The sequence below is a fragment of the Pseudopipra pipra genome, chromosome 4 (assembly GCF_036250125.1).
Source record: "Pseudopipra pipra isolate bDixPip1 chromosome 4, bDixPip1.hap1, whole genome shotgun sequence".
NCBI classification, from domain to species: Eukaryota; Metazoa; Chordata; class Aves; order Passeriformes; family Pipridae; genus Pseudopipra; species Pseudopipra pipra.
Window position 1 is genome coordinate 43,630,909 of NC_087552.1, and position 15,483 is coordinate 43,646,391.

Consider the following 15,483-nt stretch of genomic DNA (forward strand, 5'->3'; position numbering starts at 1 on the left):
TATTACATTTCATAGTAGTTTCTGCTTGCACAGAGAAACTAGGTTTCTTCTTTGCTGTCTGAAGACCTAATAACTTTTTCACAGTATATCTGGTTTTGCACTAGGATATTGATATCTCTAACAGATACCAGTAAAAGAAAGCTGAAGAAAGATATTATCACAATTTTTAGGATACTTCTAGAGAAAGAGTTTCAGTAGTTGGATAGAAAATTGTAATTAACTTGCATCTCACTAAGCAACTTCCTATCTTCCTCTAAAAAAATACTACTTAGATGTATGATAATCATGTTATAAATTATAGAAGTATCATCACAAGAAGTGTAAGCTCCAGGAAGTGTTTGTTTGAACTTGGCTGTGAAACAATCTGAGTGTAGTAGTTCTATTCTGCTTGAAAATCTCATTTGAAAACCTTTCCAAGTTTTGGCTTTATTGGTCAGCTTTCTTACGTAATCCCCTTGTTTAGGTCAAGACTGTTTTTTTTCTGTTTCCTTTCAGTTTCATACGGGATGTTTACATACAATTGGAAATCTGTTTGGCCTCATACTGAACAATGTTGAACTTGGTGAAAATCGCACAAAGAAACTTTGTACAGAATTATCAAACACAGCGATTCAGAACCTCTCACTCAGCTACGTGAAACTTTCATACGTTCGCAAGTCAACTTTCCAGGGACTGCAAGGAACAAATCTTACAATTTTAAACCTTTCCCAAAATTCTCTGTCTGTGATAGAAGATGACTCATTTCAGTGGCTTTCAAGTTTACAATATTTAAATCTGAAGCATAATAATATTCATGTATCTTCACGTTCATTTTATGGATTATCCAGCCTTAAACATCTGAATCTCATGAATTCACTTACTGAGAAAATAGAAGATTTTTCCTTTCGTTGGTTATACCACCTGGAGTACCTTATAATGGATAATAACAATTTTCCAGGAATTACTGCTAATATGTTTACAGGTCTGAACAACCTGAAATACCTGAGTCTCTGTAACTGCAACATAAACTTACAAAGAATAACTAATAAAACATTTTCATCACTTGGTAATTCCAGTTTGCAGGTTCTCAACCTCACAAAAACCAGAATCTCTACAATAGAAAGTGGGGCATTTTCTTCCTTGGGACATCTGAAAATTCTTGATCTTGGTCTCAATGAAATTAGTCAACAGCTCACAGGTCATGAGTTTAAAGGTCTCTATAATATACAAGATATTTATCTTTCCTATAATAAAAACTTGACTTTGCGAAGTGAATCATTCATTTTTGTCCCAAGCCTTAGGAAACTGATGCTAAGGAAGGTAGGTTGCAGTAATCTGGCACTTTCTCCTTCGCCTTTTCATCCTCTACAAAACCTGACTGTCCTGGACATCAGCAATAACAACATAGCAAACATAAAAGAAGATTTGTTTGATGGACTTGACAAACTTGACATACTGGATTTGCAGCACAATAATTTAGCTCGACTTTGGAAACATGCAAATCCAGATGGCCCTGTTCTTTTTTTAAAAAATCTTCCCAATTTGCAAATTCTTAATTTAAAATCAAATGGGCTTGATGAAATTCCAGTTCAAGTTTTCAAGGGTCTGTTTCAATTAAAACACTTGGATTTAGGATCGAATAATTTGAATTTGCTTCCAGCAACTCTGTTTGATGACCAAGCCTCTCTGAATTCATTGAACCTTCAGAAAAATCTGATAACCTCAGTTGAAGAAGAAGTATTTGGCCCACCTTTCAAGAGCTTGAGAAAACTAGAGATGGATTCCAATCCCTTTGATTGTACCTGTGAAAGCATCGCTTGGTTTGCTGATTGGCTTAATATGACCCAAATAGATATACCTGGACTACGGTCTCAATACATTTGCAACACCCCACCTAAATATCATGGTAGTCTGGTTTTGTATTTTGATAGCTCAGCCTGCAAAGACAGTGCCCCATTTAAACTTCTTTTTGTGATCTCTACCACTATTGTGATGCTACTCATTTTTATTGTCCTAACCATCCATTTTGAAGGGTGGAGAATAGCTTTCTACTGGAATATTTTAGTAAATCGAATACTTGGTTTTAAAGAATTCGACAGACAACAGGAAGAGTTTTATTATGATGCCTACGTTATTCATGCAAGAGAGGACAAGAACTGGGTGTCTAAAAATTTCATTTCTCTGGAAAAAAATAACCACTTTGAAATTAGGTTTTGTTTAGAAGAACGGGACTTTGAAGCAGGCTTATCTGAATTTGAAGCCACAATTAACAGTATAAAAATGAGCAGGAAGATTATTTTTGTTGTGACTGAACACCTCTTACAGGATCCCTGGTGTAAAAAGTGAGTAGGATATAAAATTTTATCTGTAAGGGGGAAAAGTTCTTAAGAGATCTTTTTAACTAGATAATTTTTTATGTGTGATTTAATAAAAAAATAACATTTAATTAAAAAACCCACCATGCAAAATTCACTTTAATAAATTTACTTAATATATCATAACTTCAGAATAATTCCTGAGTTAGCAAAGTTAATTGCTCTGCATGTACATACACTATTGGACATTCGAACATCTCAGTCAGTGTTTTAGGCATTTGGTTTTTTTTGGTTTGGTTTTTTTCTCAAAAAGTTAAGCTGCCACCTGTGGAGATTGCTTTCCTTAAAATTACAGTTTTGAAAAATGCTGATTTTTATTTGCCTTTAAATGAGTCTTTTCACCTTTCTTATGTAGTGATCTTTTAAAGAAAGGAATTTTGCTAAATAAGGGTATATCAAGATAGTAGACTTAGGTTATATTTTTAGAGGATAATTTTTTTTTTAGTTAGAAGGCAACTAATTTAAGAAAAGTAATGACCATTCTATATCACAAAATAGACATTAAGACCCCTGTTAAGAACTGTTTGTCTTTTTTTTTCCCCACGTGAAAAAAACATTTATTTTTGTCTTGTTTTTGCTTCAGATTCAAGGTGTATCATGCGCTTCAGCAAGCTATTGAGCAAAGTCGGGACTCCATCATACTGATCTTTCTTGATGATATCCAAGATTTCAAGTTGTATCATGCACTTCACCTGAGAAGAGGAATGTTCAGATCTTGCTGCATCTTGAACTGGCCAGCCCAGAGAGAACGAGTCAGTGCATTTCATCAGCAATTAGTGATGGCACTTAAATCTAATAGTAAAGTGCACTGATTTTTGAAAGTACAGATTTGAATTATGGGGTCATTTTGTTGTATATTTTCTATCACTGGAAAACTAGCAAGGCTTCATGAACATCTGAAAAGGTTTGTCGTGCTGGAAAGATACATAAGATTCGCTATAATTTAAATTTACTTATCTATGTACATGTTTTTGCTGATATTTTAATTCAGCTGCACTGATGTTAAAATGGATCATGGTTGATAGTCATTTCAGTCAGTGTATTAAAAATGAGGTAGAAATTCTGAAATGCAGTGAGAATGACTAATGTTCTAGGTAAAATGCCCATCTGATGTAGGATAGAAAAGACATAGACTCTAAGGGGATATGCAAAAGAGAATACATTAATGATAAAACCAGCAAATTCTGTGTAGAAGGTAGAGTGGACACTGCTTCTTGCTTTTGTAACACAAGGGGAGATTCAGTGAAACTAAAACTGGAAAGCTTTCCTTGTGAAACACAATAAGTAACATGGAAAATTACTTCTGTAGTTCAAACCAAGAAACAGCAGTTTCAAAGTGAGTTTTAAAAGTTTTAAGAGAAAGTCACTGGACACTGTGAACAGGCTGTTCAGAACATGCAGTGAAGGATTTGCTTATGCCTTCTGGGTGGCGCTAGTACTGGTGACTATGAAAATTGATTTTCAGGCTGATGAGGCAACTGATTTAATCAATTTAGTATCATGCAAAAAATTTTTTTGCTCTTCCCTGCTGAAATTCAGAAAGCTGGCAGAAGGACATTTGTACTTAGAGATGTCACCTTGATTCTGTGAAGGCACATAAACTTGTAGGCGGGCTTGTAAATAGAAATTGAAATTGATGTGAAAGGTAGCCAAGGCACAGCTGCTGCACCTGTAAAAAATGAGTAAAGGCGTACATATTTGTATAGCAAAACCAGAAGACAACTTTGTGGAGAAAGTGGTGCTACTGTAATTTCATTACCAAAAATTTTGTTACTGGTGAAACAACAAAAAAGCCATACCCTCCTCCTCAAAGAAATAGTTTTTAATTTTTTTCTGAACAGTTACAGGTAGAGTGGGAGAAAATGTCAAAAATAGATGAATTTCGAATTTTTTGTTTCCTTTTTCTTTATGACTGTACGTAGTTTTGCCTTTGATAGCTAAAAAAATTAATTTCTTGTATGTTAATCTAGTTTAGTTTTTTCTTTAACATACTTTACAGAAACATGGGCTAGTTGGCAGTCACCAGGGCATTAAGGTTCAAACATATGAACTACCAGCTTGATCTGGAGAGAGCTGAGACTGAGAAAAATGTGCTCTGAAAGGATGTTTATAATGTTTAAGACTGGTCAAAATGTTATAGTGTGTCTGAGCACAATTTATTGTAAATTAGACACTAGACAGTAATTTGTATATTTTTGTTAATATTTAATTGTTGCTATAAGGACTTTATAAAACTATGTCAACTTTTGGTAAGTGTGTGATCCTTCAATAGCTCAGGAGTATTTTAAAATATTTTTTAAATTTTCCCCCTAGCATATCCCTCATCAATTTCAATACCACCATTACTACAAGAATGTTGTTTTACTGCTTTAGAAGACAGCTTGCATATACTTCTGTACTTAATGTTTGAAACAGCTTCTCTCCTGATTTGTTATATGCATAGATGAAAAACATGGGGTTTTAATAGTTTGCTTATGTCCCATGATGATAAAAACCTAACCGAGACAAAATAGGTTTTGTGTGCACTAGAACAGTAAAGGGGGTGTAGATGTCTTCACTTGCTTACAAGTCCTGAGTGAAGACAAAAAGGCTCTGTTTACAGCTGAAGTGATAGATGATGATTCCGTAATTACAGTAATAGGATTATCCCCTTTGTGATGCTTTCATCTCATCTTTCTGACCTTTTCAGGCAAGTGACAAATTCTTTCTTTATGCTTAGGCCATGAAAATTGAGGAGGCAAGCTGGTAAGGATGGCGTGCCAGGTATGCACCACGTCAATTGTTTTTTCTCTTATTTAAAGACTAACATGTGAAAGGGTTCCTATGTTTCCTAAATCTGTAATGACACATAGCAGCAGAATTTCTCTTTCCACATCAATATAAATTGTTTTGAAAATATTAGCAGTTCACATGGATATTAAAAATGACATAAAAATGCAGAGAATGCATGGAGAAATGCTGAGGCGAAATGTGATAAAAGAGGTCAGACTAAACGATCAAATATATGATCAAATGTTTTTTTCTGACCCTTAAAGCCTGACAAATGACAGCATGTGTAAATTCTATAAAGATTTTTCTCTTCACTACAAATGTCCTCAAAGTTGATTTCAGAACATGAAAAAAAAATTATGAATGCTTAGTTTTGTAATACAGATAAGAATACAAATTAAAAGTACTTGCTACTGAGTGTAAAATAATTTTAAATGATAAAAATATGATTATGATTTCTAAATAGTTATTTTAATATGTAGATTCAGTTTAAAATAATTTCCCACAGAAAAAGACATTAAGGCTCACAATGAGAATTAGACTAATATTTAAAAAAAAAAAAAAAGCACAAGGGCAATAAGGACAGGGCCAGTGGTTATCAATTGTACCAGACAAAATTTTCACATAATTTTTCCCTGTTTGTCTAGAAGTTACCTACTCCTGTACATTTGTTTGACAGTATTATTGAGACTACATAAATGGGCTTTCCATGGCTAAGATCTGTAGGTGCTTTCAGGATTCACAGTCCATATCTGAACTGTCTAGTTTCTTTGCAGTGGGCAGCATCAGACTATATTATGCTGATTTGCTGAGGAGTTGAACACCAAATACACGAAAAGTAGTTCCAAACTTGTAATGACAAAGATAGTACCTAGGACTAAAGAGGAATCATTTATATTGAACGCAGAATATGTAAAGGACTTGAGCGAGGCAGAATGCTCAGGTCTGGAAATTTGGAGTGGAACCTGACTGTTTCTGCAGATCTTGAATGACAGGGAGTCATGGTTTAGGAATGGTCCCCAGTTTAGTGTCCCCACTGAAACACTCCAAACCTCTTGCTCCCCACCCCCTTGTGGTGGGGTGGAGAGGAGAATTGGAGGCACAAAAGGTAAAGATCTTGGGTTGAGATAAAGACAATTTACTGCAAACAGCAATGAAATAAAAAACTAACAGTAACAGGAACAATATTAATAACAGAGTGTACAAGAGAGGCAATTGATTCACATGCGAGTGCTTACCGTGCAGAACACAATGTTACCCGAACCGGTTGCTTCACACTACCCAACTGGAAGGGACTCCTTTTCCCCCTGTCCCAACTCCCCTTTGCTCCCTACACATGACATGAGATGGTATAGAATTATCTCGGGGTCCTAGCCATGCTCCTCCTGGCTACTGGAAAAATTAGCCCCATGCTGGCCAGAGCCAGGACACAGGGAGTAATGAACAAGTTACAGTGCTGTTCATAATAGGATCCATTCCAGGTCTTCATGCAAGGGCTGCAGCTGAGATAAATATACTACACACCAATGACCTCAATTATGCTACTTTCACTGCAGCTCAGTCAGGGCTTTTTGCCATGGTAGGAATAAATGCAGATTGTGCTGCTGTTAGGTTTATGTGCACCTATTCCATGAGGTTTCATCAGAACATATTTATTCCAGTTTGTAAGAAAAAGGCCAAGAACATCCGAATTTCAAATCTCAGTCCTCTGCTTAGTATTCCATGTGCTCTCTCTGTCAGCTTATTGCACTCCTTGATGTGCTAGGAAGACAAGACAGGGATAAAATCCCTGCTTTATACCTTGGTTTTTGTGTATCAGTAGCTGCCAACCTTAAATTGATAGTGTAACTAGTTGCTTGATGTGTGATCCTGAGGCTCCTACCTATAAAGCAGCTGTGCCAACTTTCAGCCTCTGCTGTTCTTTTGGACACTTCCAAGGGCCGTTCTACATGTTCATATTCTGAGCTGGCAAAATGTTTGCCCTGTCTATAATACCAACCATTACAGTGTTCCCAAACTGCTGTTGGAGTGGTCACACTTCTCTCCATCCAGGCAAGAATCCAATGTTGGAAAGCTAAGGCAAAGTTGGAAAGATTTGCCCTGTCCCCACTTGTGTGCCTCCAGCTGCCTGGCTTGTGCCACTGCTGTGGGGGTTTTTAGCACAAGAGAAAAAGGTCGTTCATCTTATTACGCTCTACTGCTCTCCAAACTGCATGGGATGATTGGGAGCATCTTTAAAGGCACGTGTTGGTCCCCAGCTGCTCCCTTCGGTGTCTGCCTGGTGAGGTGATACAGGTGTGCTGGATTGGGTCACTCTGGCTCCCCCCTTCTGTTAAACCCTCTCTGCTCACAGACGTGTGAAGCGGGGCCCTGCTGCCCAGGCAGATGGTCTTCGTTTCTGCTCCTTAATACTAGGTGGGATGCTAATCGGAGAGGAAACCCCCCTCTTTATTTTGTGGGCTCGCAGGCTGCAGCAGGTTGCTGCGCTGCGCTCGCAGGTGCGCGGGCCGGTGGGGGCGGCTCTCGGGCCTTTGGCCGGCGCGGTGCTCCCCGCCCAGGGCGGTGCGTGCCCGCCGGGGTTTGTTTCGCTTAGCAACGCCTGCCGGGCCGCAGGCGGCGGCAGCTCCCGCCGGAGGCCCCCCCCAGCCGAGCTTGCGGCGCCGGGAAGGGGCTCCCGCCCGCCGCCATGAAGGTGGCGGAGCCGGGTGCGGGTGCCCTCCCGGCCAGGCTGTGCCGCGCCCCGCCGCCCCCCAGCCCGCGCCCCAAGTCCGGCGGGGGCCGCGCAGCGGGCAGAGGCGGCCGCCCCCCGCGCCCGGCTCCAGGCGCGGCTGAAAAGGAGCCCGGGGGGCGGGCGGGCTCCAAGGGGCTGCTCATCACCCTGCCCGACATCGGGGAGGAGGCGGCGGCAGAGGGCGAGGAGGCGGCCGGCATCCCGCGGCGCCCCGCGTGAGTGCGCGCCCCCACACCTGGGGGGAGCGGGTGAGGTGTGCGCCCCTCGCTCCTGGGGGTTTCCCGCACCTGGCCTTTTCTGTCCATGGGTGCCCTGAGAGGTGCGGAACGTCTCCTTGCGCAGGAATTCCCTTCCCCCGGGTGTATGCCGGGGGTAGGGAAGCGCACCTGTCTGGGCAGGAGCCGTGGTTCCTGCGGGGCTGTAAGAAGGGAAGCGCTGGAGCGGCCCATGGGGCCCGCCTGAAAGGGATGGGAGTCAGAGTCCGGCCCCGCACGGGCGGAGGAAAACTGCCCGTTCCGAGGGGAACAGCGCCTCGGGATGCGCAGGGAGAGCATACCCTGTCCAGAGGGAGCGGAGGGGGTGCTGAGCTTGAGCAGGGATACCGCAGGTAAAGATACCGCATGTAGGTGGGTGAGTCGTATCAAACTCTGTGCCGAAGCTGCAGCTGCGTATTAAAGCAGACATTTCAGTCACTGTCTTGTAAAATTCTAAAGTGTCAATAACATGTGTAAAATTTAGTTTGGATGCTTCTGTTTTTAATCTAAAAACTACACCTTGAAAATGTTTAGGTTTTACCTGCACATAAACGAAGCCTGTTAAGTATGTGTGCTTTAGGATCTGGTTGGTGATATTTTGCTACAGCAAAGGTATAGTAAAGTGGTTTCTTAGCATATTTAAAACTGAATAGCTTACTAAAATCAGCAATAGTTGTATTATTGTATTGATGAATTTTTGTGTCCTCTTACAAAAAAAGCTGCGTGTATGTAATATTAGTACATAAACATCTATAATTGCTTTCTCTGTAGTACTAAACTGTGCTAATCTTTGATATTACTGACTATTTTATTGGGCATTGATAGGAGTGAATATATTTTTGAGAGTTAAGTTTTTAACTCTTCTGGCCTGAAATCTCTTTAGTACGCTGTTACACTTTCAGTTGGAATTTAGAACCTCTACTTTTAGTTTGGTTTCCATGTAGCATAACATTTAAAGTCAAAGCACAAAACCTCCCTAATGTACTTCTTTTATTTTCCCCTCCTCCGATCAAGAGCATTTTGTTTTATTCCAGAATAAACTGTAAGCTCTTTCAGGCTTAAACTTTTACTGCATTTGCGTAAAATAGCAGCCTTTTGCTAATAGGGAGGTTAATTTGGTTTGAAGTGAATTGGCAAGAGTTCTGTTTAGAAGGTGTTTGATGCTTTATATAAACAATACCAGAACAAATCAGTATCATGTGCCCATAATTTTCCCCTAGTTGCTTCTTTCTTTAGTACCAAAAATAAAGCCAAGTGAAGTGCTGCACAAGTTGTTATTCCTGTTGAAGTGCTGATGACTTTTATGCTTAAAAAAGAAAAGGATGAAATTCACTCTAATAAATCCTACTACATTAAAACTGTTTGTGTGCAGCTAAATGCTTATTTCGACTTGCTGTTGAAACATTTGTAACTGATACCACTTAATTATTCCCAACTGTTTTACTTTTGTATGCATGGTGACATTTCAAATATTTTACTCATAGAAGTTAAGGTCATTCTGATAAGGTATTGTCTGTCTTAAAAAGAACAAAACCAAACCAGAAAGATATAGAAGAAGGAATAAGATATATCACTTTGACAAGGAAAGTCTATACCTCCACATTAGCATTTTTTTAATTAGATGGTTCCACTTAAACTTTTATAAGAAGCATCCTAATTAAATATTGACAACTTTAGTATTCCTTGCCTACAGTTGAGATTTGAATTTGTGAGTTACAGAATACATTATTGATAGGTACATGTTAGAAGCTTTTGCTTTCCCTCCAAAGAAAGTTCCTCCATAACAAGTTTTATTGCTGTTTTCTTGCTGTTTAAAATGTTTTAGAAGACATCAATGGCCAGTGTACTTTCATTAATAGCAATGTAACTAGAAGTAATTGGTTAATAGATGAAAAGATAAATTTTATGTCTTAGTATTTTTTTCTTAGGTACTGACAAAGTTGATAGCAAACAAAATACTGTAAGAATGCAAAATAATGAAAATCTGGCACTTGTTTCTTCTTAACTTTTCCAAGTATTCTGAATTTTCTGAGCTACTCAACTACCAACTGGCCCTGATACTGTATAGGGCTAAACTGTAGCAGCACATTGTGAGATTTTACATTTATTATTTATTTGCATAGTGATTTCTCATCCTTTTAACTACATTGAGGGAACATTAATGAATAAATCTTTTTTTCTTCATAATGGAGAAAAAATCCACTTTTTAAACTCTTATTTAAAAAAAAAATGTTCTGCTATAAAAATGAAATTTCTTTGGAAGATAATAAGGTGGTTTATGCTATACTTACACAATATGCTGATGGCACCAAGATAGATAGATTGCTTTTTAAGAAATATTATTATTGCTATCCTAACATATTGCAATAACTAGCAAGGTAAGAGCCCTTACCTGGTCTAAAGTAAGTTGGGCAAGGCTTAAGTTATATTTCTTAGGAGTGGGTAATATTTTGTAGAAACTAATCCTACTGATCCCCTAACACAGGGAAGACATGTTTGTGAACTTGGTGCAAGAAGGGAAGCTTTATCCGTGAGGTACAAATGTCATGGTCTTCTGTCAACTTTTATTTCTCAGCAGCTCAAGCTTTGGCCTTCAAAATTATGAACTTTGAAAATATGGGTATAAGTAACTTGATGAGCTGCAGAAGAGGGTGGAAACTGATTCCCTGTCTCCTGTTTTAAGCACTAAGAGCAATAGATCTCTTTCACATACGTAATGCATACTAACAGAGCATCGCAGTGTTACTTAGCTGGTCATTTCCATTTTTGTACTGATCTAAAAGAGTAAATATAGTAATGTGGTGGTTTACCATGGTCCATTTTTTTCATTGCAAATAACTCTAAAATAGAGTGCAGAAATAAGTTTTAATTTTATATGGTACTACACATTCATCTACATCTTCTAAGTGGATAGAACTAAAAATAATTCCTAACGTATTGAAATATTATATGTAACATGAGGTTTTTGGAAAACCTTATGAATTTTCCAGCAAGTCACAGAGTCGTAGAATGGTTTGGGTTGGAAGGGACCTTAAAGATCCTTCAGTTCCATTCCCCATGACATGGGCAGGGACATCTTCCACTAGACCAGGTTGCTCAAAGTCCTGTCCATCCTGGTCTTGAACACTTCCAGGGATGAGACATCCAGAACTTCTCTGGGCAACCTGTTCCAGTGTCTCACCATCCTCACAGTAAAGAATTTCTTCCCAATATGGAATCTAAACCTACCCTCTTTCAGTTTTTAAACCATTCCCCTTTGTCCTGTCACTACATGTCCTTGTAAAAGTCCCTCTCTGGAGGGGGGGACTGCAGGCCCCCTTTAGGTAATAGAAGGCTACTCTCTGAGTTCTCCCCAGAAACTTCTTCAGCTCTCTCATCCTATAGGAGGGGTGCTCCAGCCCTCTAATCCATCTTCATGGCCCTCCTCTGGACCTCCTCCAGCAGGTCCACGTTCTTCTTATGCTGGGGCCCCCAGAGCTAGAGGCAGTACTACAGCTAGAGGATAAATGTCAAAAAAAAGCCTAGACCCTAAAACCAAAGGATCTCATTTTTGCTCTAAGTCTTTTTATTGTTTTCAGATGCTGAAAATTTACTCGTGTACATTGAATATTAGCCTGTGTTGTTTATAGGAAACTGAGATGGCATATTTACAGCCAGGTCTGATGAAGTGCTCAATAAGTTGGTTACTAGGTCAGCCATGGAAAGGAGAAGAGGAAAGGCCCTTGGCCCATGTTGTTACACATAACTGTCATCGTGAACACAATCCTGTGAGTTGGGGGACTAGAAATGGATTCTACTTTATATATTTTTAGTCATTTGTCAATGTAGAGTTCAATGTGCAATTGTTTGTGGGGTATGACACTTTTTAGTTTAGATTTGGCCCATAGTGGCACCAGATCAACTTTTTTTCTTCACCAATATTTTTGATAACGGAGAAGATTCTTGGATCCTGCAGTAGTTTGGTGGAAGTTTCTGGTCTTTTCAGTGATGAGATCATTCCTGTCAGCTTGATCAAGATCTAAAGGAATTAGAGATTTCTCTTCTTGACAAATTACTGAACTTGGTGCTGGATGCTGAATGAGTCAGTTTATTCTTGCTGTTGCTATAATTTTGTTGAAAAAGTTTTGAAGTGATGTGAATGTGTACTTGTGCATGTGTGTACACTATATGGAAAATAGGAGTGGGGATTTCTGTGCTGTTTTGGCTCCTTCCCTTGAAAACACATGTTCATACTGTGCAATACATGTGCACACAGATTGTGTGTTAGCACAAACTATTTTTACCTGATTTTTTACATGATAATTTTCTCTAAAATGGAAAACTTAAGTAACCAGTACAGGAAGCAATTGGTAAAAATCTCTGGGTTTTTATTGTTTTTCTTTTTTTCCTCTTACCCCTGTATTTTTTACAAAAGCATATTCTAATTAGTTCCTAAAAGCTCTGAAAGTATGTGAGGATTAACACATAAAGCTTTTTAGCATTTTTGCTAAATATATATACATACATACACATTTTATGTTCCAATCAGAGAGTTTGGAATGTTTTTGGTAATTTTTTTTTTAATTCTATAAATTGTAAGGGATAAATCTTAAATAGTATGCTTTAAGCAGTGGTATGTGTTATGTTGCAATGAGGTGGTTTAACAATCTCTAAGAATATTGTTACAGTGTTTTCTTTGAGATATAAATATTCATAGTAGTGAGGCAAAACAAAATACAACATTCAGTTGTATGGTCAGCAAATAACTGTCTGTTGATAAATAAAACAGAAGCACACATAAAAATGTTTCACAGTTTTAGCCAGTTAAAAATATGGGATTACATATGTAAGGTTGAACAAGTTCTATCTTAAATCATCAGTACGGCTACAGTAACTTGTCACTTGCTAAAACATCTCTCAACTTTCCAAGCAGTGCAGAAGTAAAACTTTAGCTATGCATAGCTGATGAGATGGAGTACCAGCAAGCCATGTGTACTGTTTTAGAGAATACATGTTTGGAGTATTTACAAATATACATTTACAAAGTATGATTTGTAACCAAGGGAGACACAGTCCAATAAAAATATTTAATGTGACCAGTTGCCTGAAGTCGTACTGACTGCCAGATATTTTTAGTGACATAACCATGTTGCAGTTCTTTACAAAGCGCATATTGGGAACTTTTCTACACCAAAATGTAAATCCCTATGGATTTTTTATTATGGGTTATTACATGACATTAAGAATCCAAACCTTTTGTCTTGCTTTCTATTTTACACTGTATTTTTAATGGCTTTCATGATCTCTCCTTTTCATGTTATTCCCTCTCTTCCTCCAGCTCATTGCCTTTCACTACATTTTCTGAATGCATGAAAGTTTTTACATCCTTACTCTTCCCTCTCCTGACTCGGTGTGCTGAAATCTTTAATAGTCTTCAAAATACATCCTCTATTGGCCAAGTGGACTCCTCGGGATAGACTGGTTACTGTCTTTCTGTCTCCTATCTAAAAAACACCCTCCTATCTCAACCCTCACCAGAAGTTTTAATTATTGTTCAACCCACTGAGTTTAATTTTGATTTCTTTATGATCTTCCTATGACGTGAAATTAAAGTGTACATCGTAGTGTACGTAATTTTTTTTTCTTTCTGTATGTATGGACACACAGCTCAGATGCTGCTGTGCATGTTTATTCAGTTCATAGTTCTAATGTGAGGTGAAAGGTTGCTAACTGCTAGGTCACGTAGTGGCATTGTGTCATACAGGCTGCAGCCAGCAAGAAACACAGGATTAGCACAGCAACTTGATGTCTCTTCTTAATCATTAGAAAGTGGCAGTGTGCATTGAGGGGTTTCTCGTGGATGTGCAGCAGGAGATTACCTAATTAAATTCTGTCCATCATCAGTGTGTAATGCCTCTGCTCGGCTGATACTCCTCTGTCAGGGTTTTGGCTGGGATAGAGTTAATGTTCCTCTTAGTAGCTGGCACAGTGCTATGTTTTGGATTCACTATGACAATAAATTGATAACACAACAATTGTTGATTGTTGCTAAGTAGCATTTACCCCAAGTCAAGGACTATTCGGTGTCCATACTGTAGAATGTCATGCTCAGTATATAAATTGGGGGGTGTGTGTGGTGATGGTGTTGTCTCTGTGGGGCCCATTGCTGCTTAGGGATGGACTGGGAATTGGTCATTGGTGATGAGTGATTGTATTGTGTTGTGCAATTGCTTGTTTTTTCTTTTTCTTTTTTGTTTGTTTGGTTTTTTTTTTTTGTTTTTTTAACCAAGAGGAGTTGAGTTTGTGGGATGGGTGAAGGGTTGTTACTTTGTTTTTCAGTACTGTCTTTCTTCCAGTCCAACAACCATGGAGTCACACTATAGAAAGGACAGAAGAGAAATTTCAGGTTCTCAAGTCTGTTGGGCTACAGAAGCTTTTAGCAGTATGATGTGATATCTTGACATCTCAAGCCAGGTGTGTTTGTGGTTCTAGAGGACAGAGAAGGGTATTTTGTGTACCTGAACATATGCAGACTAAGGTCTCCCCATGCTTGCATTGCTTCACTCTGTATTCTAGATACTGTAGAGCTGTTGCCACACAACATTTCAGATTAATTTTTTTTAATTCGCTGTTCAGAGAGGATGAAGTTCTGCACCTGTTCTTAATGTTTTATGTCAAATTTTCTTCAGAGATGTATAAACAGAATGGAAAAAAAAGTTCTGATCTCTCTGCTGATGAGAGAAATCTATTTTAAAAAGATATTAACTGAATTTCCAAATGTACATCAGTAACAATATATATTGGGAAAGTTGTGGATCACTTCCAAGTGTTTTGTTAGGGTGCTACTCCCTCCCTCTGTGTTCAGATACTTGATCCTGCAGCAGTAAATGCCTCCTATCAGATCTAAAGAAATAAAACACCTTCTCGAAGACACTAATTAGCATTCTTTATTATTGCAGTTAATTAAGATGATAGTATTTGCCTTACTGTTGATTCATAATTTATATTAAAAAGTCAGATTTACTTCTACAATATCTTGCTCTCAGAATTTGTTTATATTGCCTAGAACCAAGTATTGTACTTGCATCATATTTTTACAATGAATCAAGATTAGAAATAGGTTAAAATGATACATATAATACTCCACAAGTTCATGCCATCTTAAAGGCTTTATAATTTTGAAATGCATTCAAAATTTGCAGAAGAATAAAATTACTATGTACAAATAAGCCTGTCTTTAAAATTGGAACGGTTTATTGTTACTTTGTTTTGTAAAGGTAGGAACAGAATTTAACACAGATCATGGTGGTTGTTCTGGTTCTGGCCATTTACTTTGCACCTACTGGAATTACCTCAGCTAAACTATTTCAGGAATGTCTTTTCAAGATATCCCACA

General features: G+C 38.3%; 2 protein-coding genes across 9 annotated transcripts in view; both read left to right on the forward strand.

The window, feature by feature from the left end:
* Positions 1–4,601, forward strand: part of TLR3 (toll like receptor 3) — a 43,310-nt gene extending 38,709 nt beyond the window's left edge. For both annotated transcript variants that reach the window (XM_064652670.1, XM_064652669.1), the window contains exons 4-5: positions 496–2,321; positions 2,938–4,601. In XM_064652670.1, coding sequence (XP_064508740.1) covers positions 496–2,321; positions 2,938–3,166 — 2,055 coding nt within the window. In that variant the 3' untranslated portion in view covers positions 3,167–4,601. The remainder of the gene's footprint in view (positions 1–495; positions 2,322–2,937) is intronic.
* FAM149A (family with sequence similarity 149 member A) overlaps positions 3,005–15,483 on the forward strand; it is a 29,457-nt gene continuing 16,978 nt past the window's right edge. Inside the window, exons 1-2 of one of the 7 annotated variants that reach the window (XM_064652680.1) lie at positions 3,005–3,106; positions 5,074–5,117. In XM_064652680.1, the coding sequence (XP_064508750.1) occupies positions 5,106–5,117 (12 nt within the window). In that variant the 5' untranslated portion in view covers positions 3,005–3,106; positions 5,074–5,105. Of the gene's footprint in view, positions 3,107–5,073; positions 5,118–7,518; positions 7,539–7,731; positions 8,070–15,483 lie in introns of those variants that run through there. The other 6 variants (XM_064652681.1, XM_064652675.1, XM_064652676.1 and 3 more) reach the window with 6 other exon arrangements.